Source organism: Kwoniella bestiolae, chromosome 3 (assembly GCF_000512585.2).
Source record: "Kwoniella bestiolae CBS 10118 chromosome 3, complete sequence".
Classification (NCBI taxonomy): domain Eukaryota; kingdom Fungi; phylum Basidiomycota; class Tremellomycetes; order Tremellales; family Cryptococcaceae; genus Kwoniella; species Kwoniella bestiolae.
Window position 1 is genome coordinate 1,261,007 of NC_089243.1, and position 10,779 is coordinate 1,271,785.

General features: G+C 46.8%; 4 protein-coding genes across 4 annotated transcripts; 3 read left to right on the forward strand and 1 right to left on the reverse strand.

Annotated features, from left to right (window-relative positions):
- Positions 1-80: 80 nt before the first annotated feature.
- I302_105143 (uncharacterized protein) lies at positions 81-2,400 on the forward strand (the record flags this gene model as incomplete). Its single annotated transcript, XM_019195012.1, has 13 exons — positions 81-308; positions 371-419; positions 486-552; positions 622-645; positions 711-902; positions 977-1,036; positions 1,096-1,106; positions 1,168-1,230; positions 1,328-1,494; positions 1,581-1,669; positions 1,740-1,786; positions 1,889-2,113; positions 2,210-2,400. 13 exons carry the CDS (start codon positions 81-83, stop codon positions 2,398-2,400), a joined length of 1,413 nt encoding a protein of 470 aa, XP_019042725.1.
- Positions 2,401-2,571: 171 nt separating this feature from the next.
- I302_105144 (uncharacterized protein) lies at positions 2,572-3,301 on the reverse strand (the record flags this gene model as incomplete). Its single annotated transcript, XM_019195013.1, has 3 exons — positions 2,572-2,911; positions 3,056-3,145; positions 3,249-3,301. The coding sequence occupies 3 exons, from the start codon at positions 3,299-3,301 to the stop codon at positions 2,572-2,574; spliced, it is 483 nt and encodes a 160-aa protein (XP_019042726.1).
- A 786-nt stretch (positions 3,302-4,087) lies between these two features.
- On the forward strand, positions 4,088-5,589 carry I302_105145 (uncharacterized protein; the record flags this gene model as incomplete). The annotated part of the gene is made up of 3 exons (XM_065870022.1): positions 4,088-5,133; positions 5,202-5,291; positions 5,349-5,589. The coding sequence occupies 3 exons, from the start codon at positions 4,088-4,090 to the stop codon at positions 5,587-5,589; spliced, it is 1,377 nt and encodes a 458-aa protein (XP_065726094.1).
- A 320-nt stretch (positions 5,590-5,909) lies between these two features.
- On the forward strand, positions 5,910-10,708 carry I302_105146 (uncharacterized protein; the record flags this gene model as incomplete). The annotated part of the gene is made up of 18 exons (XM_065870023.1): positions 5,910-5,930; positions 5,989-6,399; positions 6,478-6,868; positions 6,928-7,279; positions 7,340-7,457; positions 7,523-7,665; positions 7,717-7,963; positions 8,019-8,123; positions 8,193-8,317; positions 8,385-8,530; positions 8,580-8,641; positions 8,700-8,760; positions 8,812-9,113; positions 9,169-9,302; positions 9,361-9,527; positions 9,579-10,040; positions 10,104-10,224; positions 10,288-10,708. 18 exons carry the CDS (start codon positions 5,910-5,912, stop codon positions 10,706-10,708), a joined length of 3,789 nt encoding a protein of 1,262 aa, XP_065726095.1.
- Positions 10,709-10,779: the final 71 nt, after the last annotated feature.

The window sequence follows — 10,779 nt, forward strand, 5'->3', positions numbered from 1 at the left end:
GTGTTTGTCTCGTTCACAAATCCCACAAGAGAGCTGTAGATATATGATTGACAGGCGATGATGGAAAGGCAAAGTAGAAGATGAACCGGAAATCACCTTCCGACACGCAACTCCCGCCTGATCAGCCACTAGGTCAATTGGGTGAAAATGTGCTTTCTACAGCGATAACACCAGAGATCATTATCGGGAATACCGAAAGGATGACAGATGTCAGTACAGTTGTTGACGAGAAAGGTCTGGAAGGGGAAGGAGAGGTCGTAGATGTTCCACAAGAGGAAGAAGTCGTGTTTCCAGACGGCGGAACGAGGGTGAGTTCTTTTGTCACTATGTGCTGAAAGGGAAGTAGTGCTGAAGAGAGATTGGTAACAAGGCTTGGTTATGCGTCCTTGGTGGGATTTTAGGGATGTTCTGCGGATATGGTAAGCTTTTTTCTGACTTCTCTCCTCGACCATAAATGTGATTTATGCTGAGAAATGGGTAAACAGGTCTAGCACCGTCTGCTGGTGCTTTTCAGACATGGTATAAAAACAATTATCTATCAGAATATACACAGTGAGTCTTGCTCTGGGCGTATGGTACATGCGATTTTGCGAAGACACGACTTATGCCTATAGATAACAGGAGTCAAGTAGCCTGGATAGGAGGGTGAGCGTCCCATCCATTCGACTCGGTTAACGAAGTTAACGTACATGCTGATGTCCTAAGTCAAGCATCCAAGCATTCGTGACCTTCGGTCTCTCCATCCTCACCGGCTCGTTATTCGACCTACACGGCCATCGGTATCTCATGGCATGCGGCACATTCCTCTTGACTTTGGGATATTGTCTTTTGAGTCTGAGTACGAAGTACTATCAAATATTCCTGTGTCATTCCACGTTGATACCTGTAGGAATGAATTTCATGTACGTGGCATGGCTCACCATCCCTATCCAGTCCTTCGTAAATTGACAGAAGTTGGGCTGATTCAGATGTACAGGCTCATAGCCTCTTTGGGTGTGGTGGGACATTGGTTCTCCAAACGAAGGGGATTGGCATTGTACGTCTTCAAGCGTTGTCCCTTTTGGTTCAATCAGCTAATGTACATTGTAACTGCAGTGGTACTATATGTAAGTACTGTAACATCCAGACTCTCGAGTGAATATTACGTTGATTGGTTGGACGTATTAGCCACGGGCGCATCGATAGGAGCGATCGTATGGCCATTGATTTGGGCGAACGCCCCCCAACGAAGTAAGCTTTAAACATCTTTCTTTTCCTCTCTTAAAACTAATTTCAGCCTCACGTTTGTTACGACGGGCATAGCATTGATAACTTGATGGATGTTCAGTCGGTTTCGGATGGTCGATGCGGCTCATAGCCCTAATTTGCCTATTGATCGGTATATCTGCCTTCTTCCTGCTAAAAACTAGATTACCCCCGAAACCACCTGGACCATTCTTCCATTTTCAGGCGTTTAGGAGTTTGCCCTATTGTTTGTTCGCTTTTGCTGGATTTGTGAGTCGCTTTCTTCCTTGTTCTTGCCGGATTAATTCGCCTTAGAAAGTTGAGGATGCTTATATGGAATGTTTATGTGGGATTAGACCTGGGTATTTGGGTTCTTCTTTTTTAATGTTTTTATTGGTACGTATGGACATTTGAGGGGATGGGATGATATTGGGCCTTATTTCTTGTGAGCTGGACATTGACCTTGTTTGTATTGAAAGTTTGAGCTGATATCAGTGATCTTGGGATATCACCAGGATATTCGTCATGGTTGGATCTACCTTGTTCCGCGTACCTTCAGGATGTGAGTCTCCACTTATACACATTGAATATATCTTCAAACGTCTCACAACACCTGTTCACACCTATCGATGGAGGATATACTGAGCTCTCAATACAATGTCAGTCATAGCCGATCGTATAGGTCCATACAACATTACCATACTTTCCAACATCATCATGACGTATCTGCTCTGGCTATTACTGATTTCCAAGACCATCGCTTCAACCATCATCATCAGTGTTCTCTTCGGAATGACCAGTGCGACCTTCGTAAGTCTACAGGCACCTTGCGTTACGAGGTTGTGTAAGGATATGAGGTTTGCTGGTACATATGTGGGGATGAACATGTGTGAGTTGTTTATCTTCATTTTCCAACCCACATTTCCCATCATTACAACATGATATCAAGGAACTCTCAACGGCTAATGGCGAGTTGTTGAGATAGTCTTCACTGCTCTCGCGCAGATTGTCGGACCTCCTGCTGGAGGTGCTCTTTTGGGGTCAGGATCGAAGGAGGACCAACTCGCTCGATTTCCACATGCGGTCATATTGGCTGGGTCGATGTTATCTCTGTCCACTGGGTTGGTAATTGCCGCTAGATTGTGTCAGGATAAGAGGTTGTTAGCTTTTGTATAACGCAATATCGGACATAGGTCAAGGGACAGTTGGTTTTGTGTTAATTTCGTCTTATTACATATCTATATAATGCATATTTTCATGCGATACAACAAATAACTTCGTGAATCGATAATATTGATAATCTTTTCTCTGTTTGTCCACTTTGATCCAACATCGATGACAACATCCCTAGAAATCATACACATCCGCCCCGCCAGCAATCGTATCCCTAACCTGACCACCAACGACCGTCCCACCGCCCTGTCTATCCGCATATGGATCATACCCGTTATTTTGAGCAGTGGCTAATGACTGATCGGGACCCATACCCATCTCGATATTCTTCGCCTGGTCTGTGAACTGCGATTTTATATTGACCGTCTGTCTGATCAGCAGGTGACATGCTCTCTTCAAGGCGTCGGCGGGATTGGAGCGCTCGTCTGTTTGGATTTTGATTATAATGTCGTTTTCGAGGGGGTGGGGAACTTTGTACCCTGCGAAAAGGACTGTGGGGTCGAGTAGGAGTTGACTACGGGTATAAGAATATTGACGTTAATGGCTATTCCCTTCTTCGATCGGATTGTTGGGGCAAAGGGGATGAAACCGTGATTGTATCTCAGGGAGATGTGACAAGGAGGCGAAGATATTAGAAGGGTAGACGAAGGCAACTCACGCTCTGATCATGTTACCCAACGTATGATCCTGCTTCCTCAATAAGATGGTAGCGGCATTTGGGATCTTTGGGTCCTCAGTGATGGTCAATCTGCACAGTAGATCAGATTCGGAATCAGCTCCAGATTACCAGCTGTCAATATACAGCTGAAGAGTCCCATTCTGAGCGTGAGAGATGTAAAAGCAGCACTCACGGTTTCTCATCATCCTGCAACAACCACGAATCTATCCTGTTCGGTTGATTCATCTTGTCTTACTAATACCGATCTGTCCAGTGATTTGAAAATATGAGGACACTTCTATGTTGTCCCAAAGGAGATTTCAATCAGCAATAGCAATTATGCCCCGTCAAGAAGAGCAGAAAGATAGAAGGGTGAAGATAATGACGATCATAAGGGTCAAACGTTATCGGCAGAGGCTGTCGACTGTTTCTGTTATAGAAAGAGAAGCGTCTATTCCGTGGATTGACAGATTATATATAGTTTGATTGGGATAATCATTTCGTCGTGGTGGGTCGTGTGAGATATGAGAGAAGAAGAAGATGGAAGACCATGAAGCAAAGAGACTCGATAACTCACGATATGATATAGGCTTCTCGTCTTTACGGCGATTTGCCTATGTTGCTAGGCGTTGATGATATGGGGCGATACGTCGCTGAAGGATTGGTGATGGGGCACTGTTTGTGTCGATATGCTTCGAGGTTTGCACTGAGAGATGGATGGAGAAGGAGGAAAGCAAGAAGGGGAGAACGAAAGCATCGAACAGTTTTGTGCGTGAAATGATAAAATGCGCTTAAATGGGGTGCTTAAATAAGGTATCCGCGTCGCACGGTCGCAAGGTGCACGCGGCTGTCTTCCTATTCTCCCCTCTCTCTTCCTTCTTAGCTCTATATCTGACGACTACACATATATATCTCCTCCCTCACCAAATACCTCACGCGCCAGCTCAATTCACAAACTCATCTCCTTCATTCTCACACTAACCTTTTTTTATTGACGACCCTGTCCCGAATATCAGGACATAACACCTCATCATGAATACAGACCCCCTCGACGGTCTCGACGACCTCTGGTCCACTCCTCCGCCTTCTAACCCAAAGAACACCTCTTCAAGCTCCTCAGCCCCAGATCCACCCGATACTACCCACGCTACTGATCCCACCAAATCGACCACCAATGAAACACCCATCAACACCACTGATACTGAACCTGTCGAAACCGATTCAAGTCTGTATGACACCCTCGTAGTGATCCAAGATATCATCAAGTCACAAACAGACTTATTCAGTTCTCTGACCACTCGACTCAACACACTGACAGAAAATACTAACTCCAAGCTCGAAGAACTGGGAAAAAATTTAGAGAAGATTAAGTCTCAAGAGGAAGAACGAAAGAACAAGCTCAAAAGTCACATCGAGAAGACCGTCGAAGAAGTAATCCAAAGAGTCAGCAACCAATTACAAAGCGTCGCTGAGGAGACAAAGAAAGGGAAGGAGAGAGCTCACGATGGAGAGAAACGTAAAGTACCTAATAAAGAGCTTGAGGCGCTCGCGTACCCTTTCTTTTCGAGTGATAAACCCCATAATCAGCCTGGAACGAGTCGATCGCAAAGCCAAGTATCTCTTTCCCGATCTACACCTTGCATTACCACCCCTTCGACCTCTTCGAGAGTTCAATTCAGATCCCAAGCATCATCCTCCTCCAAGAAAGAAACCAGTATGACTCAAATTATCGATCTTACTCTGACGGACGAAGATGATCTCAATTCGCTCTCGCCAGTGTCTCGAAGAGGGTGCAATTCTCTTGGCTCTTCCTTTAGCCCCCCCTCTCCTGATGTACCTTCACCTTCCTCCACTTATAAGTCGAAACCAATGCCGCCACCCATGGTCATCAAGCCTGCTGGTCGATCGACTACCTCGTTGAAGGCGAAGAGACAATCGCCTACTTCAATATCGGACAAAGCCAATCTCAAGCGAACCCGTACTGCTATCGTTGATCACCAATGTACTGGCGAAGGCTCGAAAAGACCGAGAACAAACACTGAAGATCAAGTGGAAAAAGATCAGTCTCATATCATCGGGTGAGCGGATACATCATCATCAAAAGTTTCAGACATACATTTCAATGCTGATTGGTATGTGATTGAAGGAAAAAGCAAATAGGGAATCTCCCCAACGGAAAGAAGGATATCATTTACCTAGTTAAGAGGTCAGATAAACCCGTATCGTCAGCTATATGGTCAGTACATTCGACAGCCTGTATCAGCACGGTGAGCTTATCGCTGTCATTGAATAGGGTTAAACCGAAAGACATCGGAAACTTCGAAGACGAGGTGTTAGATTTTATGCAAACATGCGATCTCATCAATCAAAAGGATGTCAGTTTCAGAGCAGATGTTACGATCCTGCCTGAAGCCAAGGCCTACTGGGATGAAAAGGGGGAGCGAAAGGTGGATGATCATAATACAAGTGGTATCGAAGATTCAGGTGGGCCTGTAGAGTTGGGAAAGAAGAGTAAGAAGGTGAGACATTTCTAGAAAGGGACGACAATACTACTTCATGACTTATCACATATTGTTTCGATATCTCATTAGACATATTTCTGTATTCCATGCTGTAGAGTGAGTAGCAGCCGTAAGCATATGCATATATACACATATCACAAAAACCGCATTGCAGATGCTCTTGTACTCTAGTATGTAGAAAGGGGTGGACGTCCAGAGTGGAGGTCAACGCGTCACTAACATCATCACATCCACATCAACAGGTCATTCCTTCATCTATCTTGTCTTTCCAACATAATATATAATACATACAGTCTCTCTCGCCCAGCAAGGAGAACTCTAAACGAGTCAAGATGAATTCCTATCCCCATGAGGTGAGCTATTGCAAAATAATCGAAGTATGCCTTAGCTGATCCCTTTTCCACTTCCTAGTTCCTAGCCCACCCCCAACCCTTGATGTTCGTAGCTGGACTAAACCCAGCATCAAGGGGAAGAAGTATATCATCAGCATCTACAACAAGCAATAGGCGACCCTCAGGTGGAGCTTCAAGCTTGTTAGAACCCAGTACAGCGGGTAATGCAGCTCTCACTACGCCTATAACGTCTCCTATACCTCGGAACGATAGTTTACCTTCTCCCTTGGACGGCGCTGGTGATGCGGATCAGAAGGACAACGATGACAAAGAAGAAATACTGAAGGATGAGGAATTGGATGAGAGGGATAAAGAGTTTGAGGAGCTGGTGTACAATCTTAGAGGTGCGCTGACGCCTATGGGAGGGAAGGGGAAGGTTTGGTTAGGGCAGGAAGGTAGACGTGATTTTAGGATTGTCTTGGTGGACAAGGTGAGCATAACGCTCCTCGCTCGTCGCATCTCAGCTTCGCTGTCAGAGTGATCCTCCATTAGGCTGATACTTCCATAGGGAGTCCGTCTACCCATGCGTAAAATCAGCCCATCCTCATCCTCGACTTCTCAATCAATCGCAGATCTACCTACCAGCCCTCACTCACCCTTTTCTCCCTTGATACCTAGTTCCCCATTATATCCTGATGGGCTGATAGCGCCCGTATGGGTACGGAAACATGCTGAACTAGTACCATCAGTATTCGTGCTATTCTTGAGATTGTACGAATCTAAGCCTGTACCTCCGAGTGACGATCCAGAGGTTAATTCAGCCAAGGAAGCCGCCAACAAAGCCATGGAGAAAGATCAGGATGACCAGCTGATCAGGGAGATTGGAGATAGGAGGAGAAGGCTGGGCGAAAGAGGGATAAAGTTGACGGTTGTACTCATGGCCAGTGCCGCTACTTTAGGTAAGCTGTATATATATCAACCTTCTGGAATCAAGCTGATGTACTCTACTCGCGAGCAGATTCGCCAGCACTGGACCCCAGATTATCTTACTTGAGAAGGGCCTCAGCATTATCAGCCAAAGCGTCCCTTTTCGTCCTCACACCAGTCCCAGCAGACCAATTACCAGATTTCGTTCAGTCACTGCAAGATGCCTTATACGACTCTGCGATGGAATATTACTCAAATCACGGGAAAAGGGTACGAAGGAAGAGATCAAGAGTGCCAGTCAGCCAGAATATTCTTTCGCCCACTTCTCCCCAAGCGCAGGGTCAGGGACCGAGAGCTCTGGGACCGCAGGGATGGGCTGTGAGATACGATTGGAAAGCTGGGTGGTTCGCTGAGGTTAAAGGCGATTTCGATGCTGCTAGAAGGTATGTCTGTTAATATTTCTAACCCCATATTGCAGCTGACTAATTGTATGTGGATCATAGACATTACGAAGATTGTTGGAATGAGTTGGCGAGGATGTTCTCTTCGACTACTACATTACCGCCTAGGACGAAGAGATGGGCAGAGGCCAAAGTCTTAGCGGATTGCGTTGCTGTCAGGGTAAGCTGTTTTGAGTCACATGGAAAGGGTGAGCAATGCAAGCTGACAATCCGCCGTCCTTGAAGATATGCAAGCTGCTGCTGTACGATGATCAAGGTCCGCGAGTATTGAATCCATTCTTTGTCCACCTAAAGCGATTTGGTGATCTCTCTCGTGGATGGGGAATAGGTGAAGAGACTTTCGAGTTCTGGAGCTGGATTGCGAGACAGTAAGCTGTGTCTTGTACAGGATCTCTAGATGTAGCTGATCGTTCCGTCAGATATCGCATATTCGCTGAGCTCCTCGAGATGGCACAACAATCAGGAATGCGAATTGCTTCTCTAGCTCCTCCAACTTTCCCAACGGCTGTAGCTGCTGCTGCTCCCCCTCCGCCAGATTACTATACTACACCTATATCTTCTGGTAATCCCCTACAGGTACTACAGCAACCCGCGTTCTACTACTACACCGCGGCAACTTGCTCAATACAGAGACAAGTGAGGTACCAGGAGGCTCTAGCCGCTGAAGTGAGCTGGATTGGGAACATGAATTGGAACGACAGCTGATCGCATTATCGAGCAGAACGATGCATTGAGCTCAGAAGCTGGATCGACTTCGGGTCATGTGTCCACAGCTCCAGGATTCGCTAATGAGAAAAAGGTCGATCATGCTGCGCTGGTAATCGAAGTATGTCCGCTACTTTCACTTAAAACCTTTACCGTTGATTCTATCGCTGACCGCTCATGACTGGTACAGCTCTTCACCAAAGCTTATTCTCTGCTGAAAGAGCAGGATCACGCTCAAAATCGGATGGCTCTCTTCGTGGCTTTCAGAATAGCAGAAGTGTACTGTCAATCCGCCCAGTATGACATGGCTTTACGGTGAGCCGAGGCTCCCCCATGCTCTTAGAGCATATTGTCAGCTGACATCTCCCTTGATCGGGTATAGCTTTTTCGATCGGATCTCCCAAGGATTCAAGAGAGAAGGATGGTCACCTATAGTCATACAGATACGTAAACTGTGGTACGAATGTGCTCAGCAGACTGGGAATGTGGAGAGTGCAGCTAGATTGTTGGTAGATATGATGAGTCCTGGTACGCTCTTCCCCAACCGACATTCACCTCGAGCTGACGGCCCTCATAGACAGTGGTGTTGAAGGTGAAGAAAGGGCGGCACTGCAGGAGGATTTGTTGTCGCTATTGAAGGTATGTCTTTTTTCGCTTTCGTGGTCTCAGTACTCGTGCTGATCGCCACGAATTGTAGACGACTGCACCGTCCAGCTCGGAACCTACTGTAGTGGATCTTGAAGGTCAAAGCAGTCTATGTGAGCTCATCGTCCACATGATTGAGGCTAGCATCTGACAGTGGCAAATAGTGGAAGCTCAAGCGGGATTCTGGCACTCCGAATCAGCAGTATCCAGATCCGTCCCATATCAGGTGGTACTGCGCTGTCCGGAGAAGGTGGACATAGGAGATATTCAGTTCTCTTCTCTCAAGATATCTTGGTCAGATGACCGTGAGGATACAATTATAAATGCCTCCGATCATACCCCTGTGGAGACAGAATTTGTCAAAGTAAACCATGGAGAAGAAAGCAAGGCATCTTTGAAATGGCCGCCAAACCACTTTTTGGTAATAAACGGTGAAATAACAGGAGACGTCGAAGGCGAAGTTCGAGTGAGTCGGCCATTCGAAAAACTCTTTGCAGTGACAGCTGATACATGTCAACCAGATATCTGGTCTCAAACTTGGTCTGCAGCAGGGTTCGTGGAACCTGGATGTGCTCCTCAGCCCAGGTGAGCTGGTTGAATGGATCACACCTAAAAGAGGGATAGTACCAGTCCAAGCTCTGTCTCCTTCTGTTGAGTGAGTCCCTCTGCTCCTCTCATAACGCAATGCGAATGGGGCTAATGCATACCTTCAGCTTTGTACATCAACCTCACGATCTTGATGTGGAAATCATACATGTCCCCTCTGCTTTTGTGGGAGAGGATGTGGCAGTCACGATCAAAGCGACTAATCAGGATGATCGGGAGATGGACGTGGTATTGTCCGTCTTCTTGCAACCAGGCGAGGGAGATGAGGATGAAGGTAAGTGATTTTTTTGGCAACCGAGGAGCTGAATTCAATATCATCATACAGGCTCGACAATCACCATCGACGATCAACTTTCGCCCACGCTATTGAAGGATGTTTCACTAGGTTCTCTATCTCCCTCGGCTTCTACCTCGAAGACCATAACTCTGCGTGCCCCGATGGAAGGTACCAAGATCATAGATTTCTCTCTCCAATCTACCGTCAAACTCCCACCTCCAAAGACACTCTCCCCAACACCAGATGACCAGCGGACCGAGGAAATCACACGAACAGCAGTCATACCTGTTCTGAGGCCTTTCGAAGTGAAGATGGCAGTGAACTATTCTCAGAGGTTGGAAGGCTCTGAGGGGGCTCATGCTATTGTGGGCATATTGGTTGAAGTGCCTGGACCTAGGGGAGTGAGGGTTGAAAAGATCCAGTTGCTGGATAATAGTGATGAGGAAGAGAGGGATGTGAAGTTGGTTTCGAGCTCTTTGGATCTGGAGGGTGATGAGTCGTTGCCTCAAGGTGAGCATTGCGTCCAGATGCAAAGCCCCCCTTAGCGTAAGCTGACATGGTTACTCCGATCAGACTGGGACCAAAGTACAAGTTATGCGTTATCTGCCAAGTTCGCCCTTTCTCCTGGTCTGAGAGGTGGGACAGCTGGAGATCCTACCAAAGCACCTGCAAATTTGGTATTCACATGGAAGAGGTGAGCATCATCAACAAGTAATTGGAGCAGTACTGACAATGCCGAGTCTGTTGTTATGAACAGTGACCCATCCAAATCAGCCATAACGACCGTCCACCCCCTCCCCGCCCTCTTCATAGAATCACCACGAGAATCATACCTCATCCCCACGCTGCATCTCCCAGCCCCGCCCTCAGTCAGGATCCACCAACCATTCGATATTACCCTCACCATCCTCAATACCCATCCTACCTCCTCTGCAACCTCCGTGAACGTCGTGGGAGAGACCAAAGATAATTTCGTATGGCTGGGTAATCGGAATATCCTATTATCTCCAGCACTCAAACCTGGCGAGGAGAGGATTATGAAGTGCAAGTTGGTAGCGCTTTCGATAGGTGAGGATGGGTGGGTGGAAGTTCCGAGGTTTAGTGTGTTTGAAGGTGAGGGTGAAGATAGGGAGGAAGTTAGGGTCAATGGACAGACGATGGTTTGTGTTAGACCGTGAGTGCGATGAATGCTTGCTAGGCGAGGACTTTTGAGTTGGGTGGGTGGATGAGACTGTAACGGATGCTTGCT